We start from the raw sequence: 13,035 nt of genomic DNA, 5'->3' as shown, positions 1-13,035 counted from the left end.
GGGGGGGGCAGAGAGGGTGTGGGGGTGCTGTGGGTAAGTTCATTTCCTCACATTTTATGAGACTGTAAACTTACCCTCTAAGGCTTCAATGCACATTATTGGATATTTGATGTAAACATAGGTTCACGTCATCTGATGTTACACTTTAGAAAATTAGGCCCCATGTACATCATGCTAAAATATAAAGTTCATTAACATCATTGTGTCAGGGGTTTCTAGATCTAAACAGTTTACGTTGAATCCCACTGCTTCAACTAAATAAAACATTTTGCAACGCGCCTAGTATTACAATCTAAAACTAACTTGAAAACTTGAATTGATTTTGTTTTGTTCTTGTCCACCCTAGTGGACAAGAATGTCTTAAAGTGACACTAAACTCAGGAGTTAAATCTTAAAAATACATTTAACTGCATTAACTATTAACACAAATGTATCTTATTTGTGTAATCACTCAGCTGTAGATCCTCAAATCATCTCTGAATTGGTGCTGACACTGTCCTTCCTTCTGAAGAGTGGTTACTTTGGTTCCCCATGGTCTGTGTGTGTTGTAAAGTAGCTACTGCTCCAAGCTCACAACCCGTGATGGACTATAATTTCAGCTAGTTAACTAAACATGAGATTCTAGTCCATCACGGGAGTAATACACATATAGGCTAAAATTGTGTTAATAGTTAAGGTACTTGAATGATTTTTTATATTTTAACTCCTGAGTTTAGCATCAATTTAAAGCTCTAAACCAATATACAGTAGAAGATGATTATCTGTACTTGCTATTTTTTTTTTGTTTAAACAATCTTAGCTTTTTGGAATGTCAGACACAAAAGCAATGCTTTCATCTTTTCGGGTATAAAAAACTGAATTTGAAATAAAGTGGTTAAAAACACCTATCCACCAGTTTCTTGGTTGTAGATTGTAAGCCTTTTGGGTAAGCACCACATTTACATTCTGTTGCTTGTCCATATATTTTTACATGATGATATACAACACATGTTTTGTGATACCCACCAAGGTAAGGGATAACATTTTTCAGGCATGTATTTAAACACTAAAGATGCTATTTTCATGTCTTGGTCTACAGTGAACACTGTCAAGTAATGGCACTTAAATCTTATTTACATGTTTTCAGTAAATACTATATACATTATATCAGATATATCTAGTTCTATATTTCCATTATGTGAGTAAAACTGGCACAATCCTTTGGAGTGGAAAAAAAAGGTTTGTTTCCTGTTTAGGAAATACTGCCTACATACAGGGATGCAGTGACATAGTTGTGTATCAGCCCGGCAAAGCTGTTATAGTTAATAATTCCCATACTTGCTATGAATTCAACAGTGTAATGCATATGCAATTGATAGCAGGTGTGATAAGGAAACTAAGCCACAGAAAGGCACTAGAAAGTACACAAAATACAAGTAAACCTGTTTAGGTTACACACATTTGATATTTCTTAACATGGGTTTGCAGGATGTGAGTATATTTGCAATTAGTGGCATGTTGGAATGTCTGCTGTATATGTGAATTAGATTCCTAGTAATACTAGTTGTGTCCACAACTCCGAGGTGGGCAATTGTCAGGGAAAGGTTTTTGACATTAGTAGTTTTGTTTCTTTTTTCAATACGTTTTGTGCTGTGGCTAGGATTCTCCACGTGCTTATAATAACACCATGACCCTGAATGCCAAGAAATCTGTAAAATCCCAGAGGGCCTGTCCACACAAAACTGATGCTGGGAGATTTGAATCATCTAGCGGTTCCTCTTATGTCTCTGGGACACCGTCTGTGAAATCTCTACGCCTGAATCTCCAAGTCCATGACAACTCAACAGTTTGCAATTACTGTTGGATTTTTTTAATCCTGTATTTTGTTTTATGTAGAATGCTGCAGAATAAGACTCCATGGGAGTGTATAAAGAGCCAAGGAGATCATTCTGTGCAGTTGACCTCAGTGCAGATGATTCAGCCCAAAAATAAAGTAGCAGTTTTGGGTGAACATTCCCTGTACCCACCTTACTATTTATGTGCTGTGTAGTTACCCTGATGGTCTAATGCAAAAAATAATGCATCAGCCAAACAGACATGGGTTTCCATTTTTTTTAATTTTGTATGGCAATAATATAAATGTAAAATACCTTGCATATAAATATGCTTGGGCTAATTATAGTGATACATATTCATGGCATCAGCTACTGTGTTCTTAATGGACCTTTCTGAAGAAACATTTATTCCCGGCTACAAGTGTAAGAGTAAAAGAAAAAAAAGGAACATTATATGTATGAGTAAGAAATGTGTGATCAGCTCGTATTTTGTGAGGTAATAAGTTAAAAAAATTTTAGCACCAATATTAATTCTGTTAGATTCCTCCACATAAAAAAAGATAATAAACATATTTTACAGGTTTTTCATGCAAACTTGGCACCGGCTAATACGAGTTCTAATAAAGCCAGCTTTCAGTGTATCTGAAGTAGGAGAGCTCTGGAAGTTTTTGTCAATCGTTGTAAGCCAGAAGCTGTACTTATTGGCAAAGTAGTGGCAAGTCCCACGAGCACCATTGCACTCAATGAACGGAGTCGCTCTGAAGTCTTCCAGGCAGCTACCAGGAGAGGAAAGGGACTGTCCTCCTCCCTCGTCACCCGCGGCTGTATGCTGGAACACAACAACGACAATAAATGTTAGCTCATGAACAAACAGCACATGGGTGGATCCCGTATAATTACTATAAACACTCAACAGTTTACTTGAAATAAATGATATTCATTTCTTAGCAAAATATGTCGCCAATTTTGACAAATTTCTTTGATAATTACTGTAAATAGCTGCAGGCAATCATAAATGAAATCATTAAATGAAGGTTGTGCTGAAGTTATCCAGGAAAAATAATTGTACAGATGTGAGAAAGTCCACCTAGCTGGCTGTGCTCTGTGTCAGAGCTGTGTAAATATCAGGATTAAATCAAAATATATACCAATTCTGTGGAAGGTAAAACGGCTCTGATGTATGTTTTTCAAATGTTTAGTGAACTGTTTGCCTGGATTTCACTATAAGACTGCCACTTATATGCCTGTGTCATATTTTCCTGTGGGCTGTAATATTTGGTCAAATTACAAATCATATGTGCAGTGGAGTGAACATGATTAACACAGTGGATTCATGGTTTGGATTGTTTTTCCACCCTGGTATTTTGGCCATTCTTGAATGCTTCCTTGCATTGCCATGACATAACTTTCTACTCTCAGGTTACAATGTAACTGAAGGACCAAATAGTTCTCCCAAATAAATGAGTCAAGATTCCTCTTGACAAATCAATGTTTCAAAATAGCTCAAAATATCTAATAGAAATAAATGGGATTCCATCTTAAAGAAGAATTCCAGAAAAAGGGTTTATTAACTCTTGCAGTGCGGCTACCCCTCCACTGCAACGATTAAGTACTTGTTTGTGTCTAGGTTAGAAAAAATTATATCTATCTATCATATATATATATATATATACACACTCACCCAATGCTCCGAGCCAGCTTCTCCATAGACTGGTCCTCCCAGCCTCTATCCCCCTGCAGTAATCTAAGGTCCCTTAAATCATCACATCTATACACTATAAAGAAGATTCCAATGATGCAGTGGAGGAGGAGACAGGATGGAGTGAGTGCTGCGACAGCTAGCCGGTTTGGAGTTTCGGGTGAGAATACCTTGGTTATTTTAGCAGCTAGACAAAAACAAGCTCCCAACCCTTGCAGTTGTGAGGGTAGCCCCACTGCAAAGGTTAAGACAAAGTTTTTTTGGAGTTCTTCTTTAATATGTATACTTGTTCTTTCACTAAGATAAAAACCTGAAGATGATTGATAGCTGAATGGAAGTACTAAAGTACTGGGAGTATAAACTGACATGCATCACTTGTTATGCAGACATAGGGTTACTTGGATAAAACATATTAATCACCATAAGAAATGAATATCCAATCCACAAGCTTCGCCAGCCTTCTGGACAGAATGGGATGGAGCTATCTTGGCTGTGAACAGCAATCGCTACTGCAGGAGCCTCACAGACCGTACAACGACTTATGTACGACTTGATTTCATCTTCCACCACAGGCATCATGGGAAGAGAAGCAGTGGTTGACAGCCAATAGGATTTATCATTACGGCTGGCATAGTAACACACGTCTCCTGGATTGCAGTATAGGAAAGGCATTGTGCTAAAGCGCTGCAAGCAAGATCCAGCGAGACCTATTGAAATGAAAAAAAAAGCGTTCATTTTCAAGATCCTGAGGATTTTATTTTGCAACTTATTCCAAACTGTAAATAATAGCTTCAGTACTTGTTCTCTGTGTATTAAATAATTCTACCAGAAATCCTGTGTGCTGATAACTTTTTGTGCTTTCTATGGAGATGTTCTATAATTATAAAACAATTTGTGACAACACTGCTTCTCCGTAGATATATTAGAGTGAATTAGTGTTGTCACATGAAGTGTGCTATTGGTAGGATCACCAGAAAAAAAAATAAGGAAAACGAATGCAGCTACCACATCTAAGGAATGGTAAACGCCAATATCTTAAATGTGTGTCCTTGGGTTTAGATAAGCTTTAGTTTCAGTTCCAGATCATGTGTTCCAGATCTGCAGCAGCCTGCACTTGGTTTCTGACATCAGCAGAGTCTTAAGTGAAAGAAAGTAAAGGTCAGTTCTCACAATGCAGTGATGACACCCTATAAGTCTGATTTCAAATCACATGTCTCGGAACCATTGTGTCATGGCACCTGATTTTTCCAGTAAGGGACATATTTATAAAGCAGTGCATGGGACTTTCATCAAACAATCAATCCCCATCATTCCAAAAACATGCACCTGGAACATTTACCTGCAGTGAATGCTTTTTGAATGTCAAATTCACATTTTTATAAAGGTACCACTTGGTGTTTCAAAACTTTGCTGCTCCTAGACAGCAATTTTCAGCACCCATTTCTTTACCCCTTTGTGTTGGTGTTGCACCAATACCAGGTTTAGGTTAGTGGTTTGGTTAAGATTAGAGTAAGGATAAAGATAGGGTTAAGATTTATGAAGGCAAAGTTTTACACTGGGTGTATACTTATGTGGAAACACACCATGCATGCAATCGTGAATTTCAGTGCCATTTAAAATGAATGCACACCTGCAGTGCAGTACACTGCAATGCATGATAATGCACTAAAAATAGTGTAGGTATGTTTTCTGGTCTGTTGTGGAGCATTGGCAGCCCATTCAAATGAACGTATTAGACTAGACCTTAAAAGGTGTGAATGGGGCCTTCAACTTTATTTTAGAATAAAGGTTGAGTTTTAGGACCTGGTTAAGATTTGTTTTCAGATTGACGCCCCAGGCCAAAATTTACTACGGCCTTCCTAGTCTGCCTCCCTCCAGGGCATCTAGCTGTACACCTTAGGACAATTTAAGGAACAGCTTGTAGGCCTGTCTTAGCATCCCAGTTATATGTAATATTACATTATAAATAATGTACCCAGGTCTTGATTGTGCGCTTTCTCCTGTCCTTCAAAATACAATAGACTGTATCCACTCCACAATTTCGCCATGCCAATGGGACACATTGGCTCTTGATCAGTCTGGCTGTGTTTTACTAGAAGATAGCCAATGTTCACACTTCTTCCTGGCATCCCTGGCAGACCAGCACTACCAGGTACACCTGAAGTTCCTACAAAACACAAAAAGTAACATGATTTCGGTGTGTACATATATTGCTGTATATTGGTAATATTACATAAAGAGCAAGCTTGTACATGAGCACGATCACAGCTATACAGTATGTGCACTGAAGCTAAACAAAAAATGTCAATTTCATGATTTCACAACTGCCATCGCTGTATTTAGCTCCCCATAGTGCCGACCAGTCATATGCTGATCTCACTCATAAAGGAAATCACAATGACATTTTGCTGACAGGCAGTCACAATAGCATGACTTCCTATTCCCTGATCATTTAACCACCAGTCAGGCAACATTAGTTGGCCATTGACTATAATAGTTTACCAGTTATCAGTGCGCTCCTGATTATGTTCTATGAATGCATTATTTCATAAAAAAAGGATTGTAAATATTATTTAAAACATCACTGCATAGTTACAAAGTTAGTCACATCGAGTTCAAGCTACTGATCAGCATCATTTTAGTTACCTTTCAATCAAGTGATATAGTGCAAAAGACAAACCTACTTTTTTTACAACATAAGTATGGGAACAGAGGCTCTCGTTTAACTGCAACCTAATGACAGGCAATACCTAAATACTTTACATTTTCTTCTTCATTGGCGCACAACTGAGGGAGTTATTGGATAGCAATAAAAGATAGGGTATATACCTCTAGATCCTACAGGTCCTCTTTGTCCCATTAATCCCAGTTCTCCTCTTGCACCAGGAGCAGAAGTCCTTCCAGGTATTCCCGGCACTCCTTGCTTACCTTGGGGACCCTGAGTACCTGCAAAGCAAACACACTTTCTAAAGATTTCAATATTATATTTTTTTTTTGTCTGCTCCTTACAGTATACATATTTATCGATATTCTATCTTGAAACATGAATCTTTAACAAAGCATGTATGAACTGCATCTGTAAAAAGAGTTGCCTCTACGTCCACTATATTTCTATAGCTATCTTGTATAATTGACCCCAGGGCCGTTCGCACTAGATCGTCCGCTAAAATGCTCGGTTTTAGCAGATGGGCTAGCTAGTGTGTTGTGGCAGCTCTGACAGTGTGCATTGTATGACATACCACCAGAGCTGTCACTGTTTAAATTTTTTTTTTTTTTAAACCTTATGTGGAGTGTACATTGTGCACACTCCATTCAGGTCACTACATGCTAGAGCGGTGTGCTGCACTGCCATGCGACGATCTGTGGTGGCTGCAGTGCAATGCAGCATGTTTGCATTTTATCGCAGCACACCTCCCATCACACCTGTATTGTGGTGTGAATGAGACAAATGTAAAATAATTGTTTTATGTGTGTCCATGCGTTGATCTAGTGTGATATAACGCAGGTCACCACGGTATGAGTGAATGGGCCCTGGCGTATGTTGTCTAAAAGACCATTTTGCTACCTACATCACAAAATCATATCATGTCTGCACAGTAGAAACACACTTGGTACATCCAGCACAGACAGATCTTTTATACACTTAAAATTGATTATGCCAATTGATCAAACATATCGCTTACACTGTTTCACATTTTCTTGTAAATGTATGTACGGCATTTAATGCCCTTAAAACAGCCATACCTTTATCGCCTACAGGCCCTCGAGGTCCCGTGTCACCTGGATGGCCGTGGGGACCAACAACCCCCATCACTCCAACAGGACCCGGGTCCGCATTCACGCGCCAGGGTGCAGGAGCCAACCCTGGTTGTCCAGGTTCACCTTGTGGTCCTTTTATAAGGATAAAAAAGAAACATAGTTTTTTTTTTAATTTATTATAGTCAGAATCCAAAATACAGTTTAAAAAAAATTTGTTTAGTGACATAAATATGAAATATTGCATAGTAATATTTAGCATTCTGTTTTCTAGCCTTTAGTTTGAGCTTTGGGATCACATTTTACAGTTTCTCCCTACCTCCTGATTACAGAGCTCTATAAATCAAGCTGGGATTTATAAACAAGTAAAAAGGTCAGACTCAGAGCAGTAATTCATAATCTCTCTGAAAGGCTCCATCTGACATTTCTTTGAGAGACATCCTAGCGGATTGAAAGGAGTGAACTGCTGCTGTGCTCTCTCTCTATCCACAGTGCTTTGTGAATCCTTTGTCATGTATTAAATGTATATTTGTAAAACAAAGGTTATATATCTCGTTAGTTATTTAAAAAATATAGCCCAAAACATTATAGCTTTTCTCTAAAAAACAATTCCAGGCAGTAAGGAAAATCATTAAGTAGGCTGGAGTTTGGGGGTGGTGCAGGGTGATGAATAACATTTTTTGGTATGATCTGGAGTGTAAATGATTAGACTGCATCAGTGCTGTACACAAGGAGCCATGCAGAAAATCTTTGTTGAGCAGAGTTGAAATGAGTTGAAAATGTCTGTCTACATCATGGGCTTTGGACTAGATGTTTCCAGAATTCCAGTTTAGCAATAATTAAAGGACTGTCCATATAAGTGAGCAGTCCAGCAAGCTGGAGAAAAGCACCTAAGCAGGTAGGCTGTCCCCCCCATCTTTATTCACTTTTGTGTGCTTATTTCTATATACAGTATATGTTAAAATATTTTGGCCTTGATCACTAAACCCAGAGAAAGAAAAATAAGCCCAAAACTGGAGTTTATTTTTTCTGCAAACTTGATTAGTGTTATTGGCAAAGTCTCAACAATTTTGTGGTGGCTGTAGAATTCAGCAAACAAGGGATTCAGATCCACACATTGGTGCATTTGGTGTGGTGGCTTTTCAACAACAGTGACAAAGCAGCATGACTACAAACACATTTCCAGCACATATTGTTTAAAATGGTTTTTGTACTGACCTTCAGCCCCCTTGTCACCTGTTGGACCTTTGGGCCCTCTGCCTCCTGTAGTTCCAGGTAATCCAAAAGCCCCATCAATGCCTTGTTGACCTTTCTGACCTTTTGATATAAAAAACAGTGTTATGCAGGGCAGCATTATGGAACAAGTTAAAAAAGGAGAATATTGATAGTACACTCTACCTTTTTCTCCAGTGTAACCAGGAATACCAGTAAAGCCTTGGACTCCTCTGTCACCAGGAATTCCCTTCCCGCCATCAAGTCCTTGTAATCCATGTGGTCCTGGCTCTCCTTTTACACCCGGCCGAGAGGGCACACCTGGCCTTCCTTGTGGTCCTGGATAGCCTGAAAACAAACCCAAGAAACATGTATTAAAGGAGAATTATGATTTTCACTCAGCCTCATAACTGAGCCGACCGACAATGAAACTGTCACAGGTCGGCTTAATAGATCGGGGAATGAGCGAACACATAACGTTGCTCACTCACTTCTCGATCCTGTCCCTGCAGAGAGCCGTGATTGTCACTCACGGCTCCCTTCAGGGATTCCCCCCCTCCCCTGTCCGATCCTCCAGCGCTGACTGGCGAAACAGACGGGGGAGGGGGCGGGCACAGCTGGCTCTGCCTCTGGATAGGCAGAGCCAGCTGTCAATCCTGCAGCTGGGTGGATCCAGACAGTATTGTCGGGATCTGTCCCGGCTGCGGCATCTCAGTATACCGCGAGCTGTATCTCGCGATATACTGAGTTTTGGGTCACGGGAGAACGCTAGTTTGTGTTCTCCCATGACCCTTAGGAGAACTATGGGGAAAAGCCCTGATCCCATAGTTCTCCTTTAAATACTGGTTGCTCATTTAAGCTTGTAACATTTATATTTACGGCGACTAAGCAGGTTTTGGCTAAGGCTTGGAAATCTGCTTCTCCGAAAGTGTGTCACAAGTCAAGAGAAAGATGGCCTGGTATATGGTTATTGAATATATTGCTGCTATTAGGTTCGACTCCATGTGCAAGTTTCATAAGATCTGGGACCCCTGGGTAGCCAATTATATGTCACTGGAGGTCGAGCAACTGCTATGATTAGTTTCAGAATGGTCTCCGCTGGGATGCTATGGTCTGCACACCCCAGGTTCTCTCTCCCCACCCCCTTTCCCCTTCTTCCTCTGTTCTTTCTGCCGCTTTGGACCCTCTTTTTTTTGCCTTTGGGCCTTTCTTCTATACTCTCTCTTCTGCTTACTCTAATGCAGGCTCTCCCTCCTTAATCTGGCTTCTTTCTCCTTGTTATTATTTTGCTTCTTTGGTTAGGGCCTGTTGTACGTAACCTGTATATAGGGAAATCCTTTCAGGGACATTATGTGCTCATCTAATGGCTCTACACAGCTTGCTATCTGCTGTCTTCTTTGGTTTGAAATTCCTGCACTGTTGGTTTTATCTTGTTCTGTTTGTTTTCTTTGTGTCTAAGTATTTCAGTAATAAAACATATTGCAACTAAAAATACTGGTTGCTCTGATTACTACTGTCCCAACTAAGGTTGTCAGATTCATGGCTAATGCTGCAAAAGAGTCACTACTATTTTGCTAGTTAGCCTTACTGGTGGATCCATGAAAGATGTCATCTGACCACTGATTAAGGCCCCGTTCCCACTGCGCGATATGCAAATCTTGCGATATGCATATTGCGCGACATCGCGAGATTTGCCGTGCGATGTCACGTTCAAGCTTGCATTGAGCAAGCTTGAATCGCGGCTAAATCCGCTCCAAAAAGGGTCCTGCTGTAGCGACACACGACCCGCGACAGCAGGACCCTTTGCCCCATTGGATTGCATTGGAGCGCGATATCGCGCGGTAATTTGCCGCGATATCGCGGGAATTACCGCGCGATAAATCGCTCAATGTGAACGGGGTCTTAGGGTTCAACAGCATGTGACATACCAGAGGAGATGGGGCTCCCTAACTGGGCTAGACTGGTTTTACTATCTGTTGTATCCGGAGCCATAATTTTTCACTGTAATTGAGTATTGTATGCTAAGTAAGCTTAATAATTCTTCACATGTGTGTGTAATCACGAGAAACATATCAAAATGCTTAAATGGAGGTCTGCGTAGATCACATTTCAGTATTTTTGGTATAGTCTGAGCTTTCACCCTTTCCCGACAGGTGTTTACTTTATGTCTAGAACTTATGTAAGGCGCACTTCTTCACTGACCACTAATATAAGGAGACGGGTGCTACGCTGATCACAAATGTAAGGAGACACTACACTGATTACGAATGTAAAGGGGAATTTTGGGGCTAAAAAGGTTAAGAAAAGCTGTCCTAGAGGAAGAAAATTACCTGGCTGTCCAGTAAGCCCTGTAGGCCCCGTATCTCCTTGGATCCCGGACACATTTGAAACACCTGGAGATCCTTGAACTCCATTTACTCCAGGAAAACCAGTTTTGCCTGGTAAACCTAAAACCAATAGAAAGTTCAAACATAAATTATCAATGAGTGTAACTCATCTAAAATGATCTAAGATATTTATTACAAGTTTGACATTTTTCTTAATTTTACCTAAAGGAATGGTGCATGTGTGCACCAGACTGCAAATGATCATAGAGATGAATGCATGCACAATCTGATTACCAAATGATTTTTAACCTGAGTGATATATATATACCAAATGAGGATGTTTATTGCTGAGCGGACACTGCAGACCTAATAAAATCAACAATAGACAACTTCAGGGTAAAACCAACCCAGTTCATCAATAGTTCCACTGATAATTGTCTCTAAAGGTGTCTGATCACACATGAAGATGCCCATAGAGACATTATAATCAGATAATCAATCTGAAATTATAAGTTTGAAATGAATCAGGTGACTATCATCGTTTTCATCAGTTACTTACGGGGCTATTGACAAAGGAGCCGAAGGATCCAGCTGTAGCTTCGGATGATCCTTCGGCTCTCTTTGGCCTCTGTCGAACCGAAGGGCTGCTGTACAGGCTATTCACTATAGCCGGGACAGACTGAGCCGAAGTGACACCTGAAGGGGGACAAACGGCCAGCTGAGGGGCCGGCCCTAAGCCCCGCAAATAACAACTGGGCGGAGCATGCCGTAATCTCATGGCTGGTTCCGACCAGTTGTAATGACAGATCAGTGTCCCCAAATGACCTGGGGACACTGATCTGTCATTACAACTGGTCGGAACCAGCCATGAGATTACGGCATGCTCCGCCCAGTTGTTATTCATTGGCCGGGGCCTGCTAGAAGACTCTAGCAGGTACCGCCCAATAGGTAACAGTTGGGCGGAGCTAGCTGTCACTGCTAGTTCCGCCCAATTGTTTTTTTTCTTTTAAAAAAAATCTTTATTTATTTTTTTAATGTAATATTTATTTACATTTAAAAAAAATATTTTTTCTACTTTTTTCACTACTTGCTATTCTTCTCGGTACCATGGAGGTACCGAGCAGAATACCTGAGCCCAATGCCGCTTAGCGGCATTTGGCTATTCACTCAATGCCGTTCAGCCCCTATGTGAATAAGGGTGAACGGCAGCGAGTGAGCTGCTGGAGCTTTGGCTCAGCCGATCCAGATGTTGGATCGGCTGAGTTGAAGTCCTTTTGCACTTCTGCTCCGCCAAAGGCAGCCGATGTATGGCTGATTTCAGCCGATGTACGGCTGAAATCAGCCATACTGAGCCGGAGTGAATAGCCAAACGTTGTTCGGTTCACTTCACTACGGTTCGGTTATTCACTCGGCTGCCTTCGGCAGCTTTGTGAATAACCCCCTTAATGTTTTTCACAGAAATAGTCGGAGGCTGATATGAGTGCTTCTTCTGGGCCTTCTGTTCTGAAATTTGTAGTTTCTGCTAATTTTAGATAAACTAAATATATTCTCTGCTACTGTGAGACATTCTGGCATTATAATGATTGGCATTTATGTAAATTACATTGTTAATTATAATTTTTTAACATAGCAGTATTATAAAATGCGTTTCCTTTAAGTAGTTCCAGTTGACCTCTAATGAAATTCACTATTACCATTTATAATCCTAATATAATATTCACCTAGTGCAAGTATAAGTTATAAGTAATGTGGATTCAAGTGGTTTTCAGACATGCCACCTATCAGTATAAACAAAGTACAGGATCTGCAGAAAGTTAGCACACTGCATACACACAGACAGTAAATGAGCAAAATGAAAATAATATAAAACTCTTGTTAATGGGTCCTATAGGTGTTGAGTACAATTAGTTGCACTAACCTGACTCTCCCCGGGCACCTTGTGCACCTGAGTTACCAGGTGATCCAACGACAGTGCTTTGTTCTCCTCTATCACCTTTTTGCCCAGGAGAGCCTTTCACACCACCAAAACCATAGGCATCAGCCCCTATTTAGAAGAATGCATAGATATTTACAATAAATATCATAGATTGAAATGTGCTGTTCTACTAGAGCCAACTAATTCCAACTGTACCTGTTGGTCCCTGAATCCCCTTTGTACCCGTCAAGCCATCAAGCCCAGGAAGTCCCCTGAATCCAGGGAAACCTGTAAAAGAATTATCTATGTCAC

General features: G+C 40.3%; 1 protein-coding gene across 1 annotated transcript in view; it reads right to left on the bottom strand.

Moving 5' to 3' along the window:
• Nucleotides 1-1,973: 1,973 nt before the first annotated feature.
• COL4A2 (collagen type IV alpha 2 chain) overlaps nucleotides 1,974-13,035 on the bottom strand; it is a 169,557-nt gene continuing 158,495 nt past the window's right edge. The window contains exons 39-48 of the mRNA XM_018557002.1: nucleotides 12,940-13,011; nucleotides 12,727-12,852; nucleotides 10,812-10,928; nucleotides 8,668-8,829; nucleotides 8,488-8,586; nucleotides 7,258-7,404; nucleotides 6,343-6,459; nucleotides 5,489-5,680; nucleotides 3,934-4,220; nucleotides 1,974-2,643 (exon numbers count right to left, since the gene is read on the bottom strand). Coding sequence (XP_018412504.1) covers nucleotides 2,389-2,643; nucleotides 3,934-4,220; nucleotides 5,489-5,680; nucleotides 6,343-6,459; nucleotides 7,258-7,404; nucleotides 8,488-8,586; nucleotides 8,668-8,829; nucleotides 10,812-10,928; nucleotides 12,727-12,852; nucleotides 12,940-13,011 — 1,574 coding nt within the window. The 3' untranslated portion in view covers nucleotides 1,974-2,388. The remainder of the gene's footprint in view (nucleotides 2,644-3,933; nucleotides 4,221-5,488; nucleotides 5,681-6,342; nucleotides 6,460-7,257; nucleotides 7,405-8,487; nucleotides 8,587-8,667; nucleotides 8,830-10,811; nucleotides 10,929-12,726; nucleotides 12,853-12,939; nucleotides 13,012-13,035) is intronic.

The sequence above is a fragment of the Nanorana parkeri genome, unplaced genomic scaffold (genome assembly GCF_000935625.1).
Source record: "Nanorana parkeri isolate BGI_ZX_2015 unplaced genomic scaffold, ASM93562v1 scaffold262, whole genome shotgun sequence".
NCBI lineage: Eukaryota > Metazoa > Chordata > Amphibia > Anura > Dicroglossidae > Nanorana > Nanorana parkeri.
Note: the sequence above shows the minus strand (reverse complement) of the source record. Positions and strands in the feature narration are given on the sequence as shown.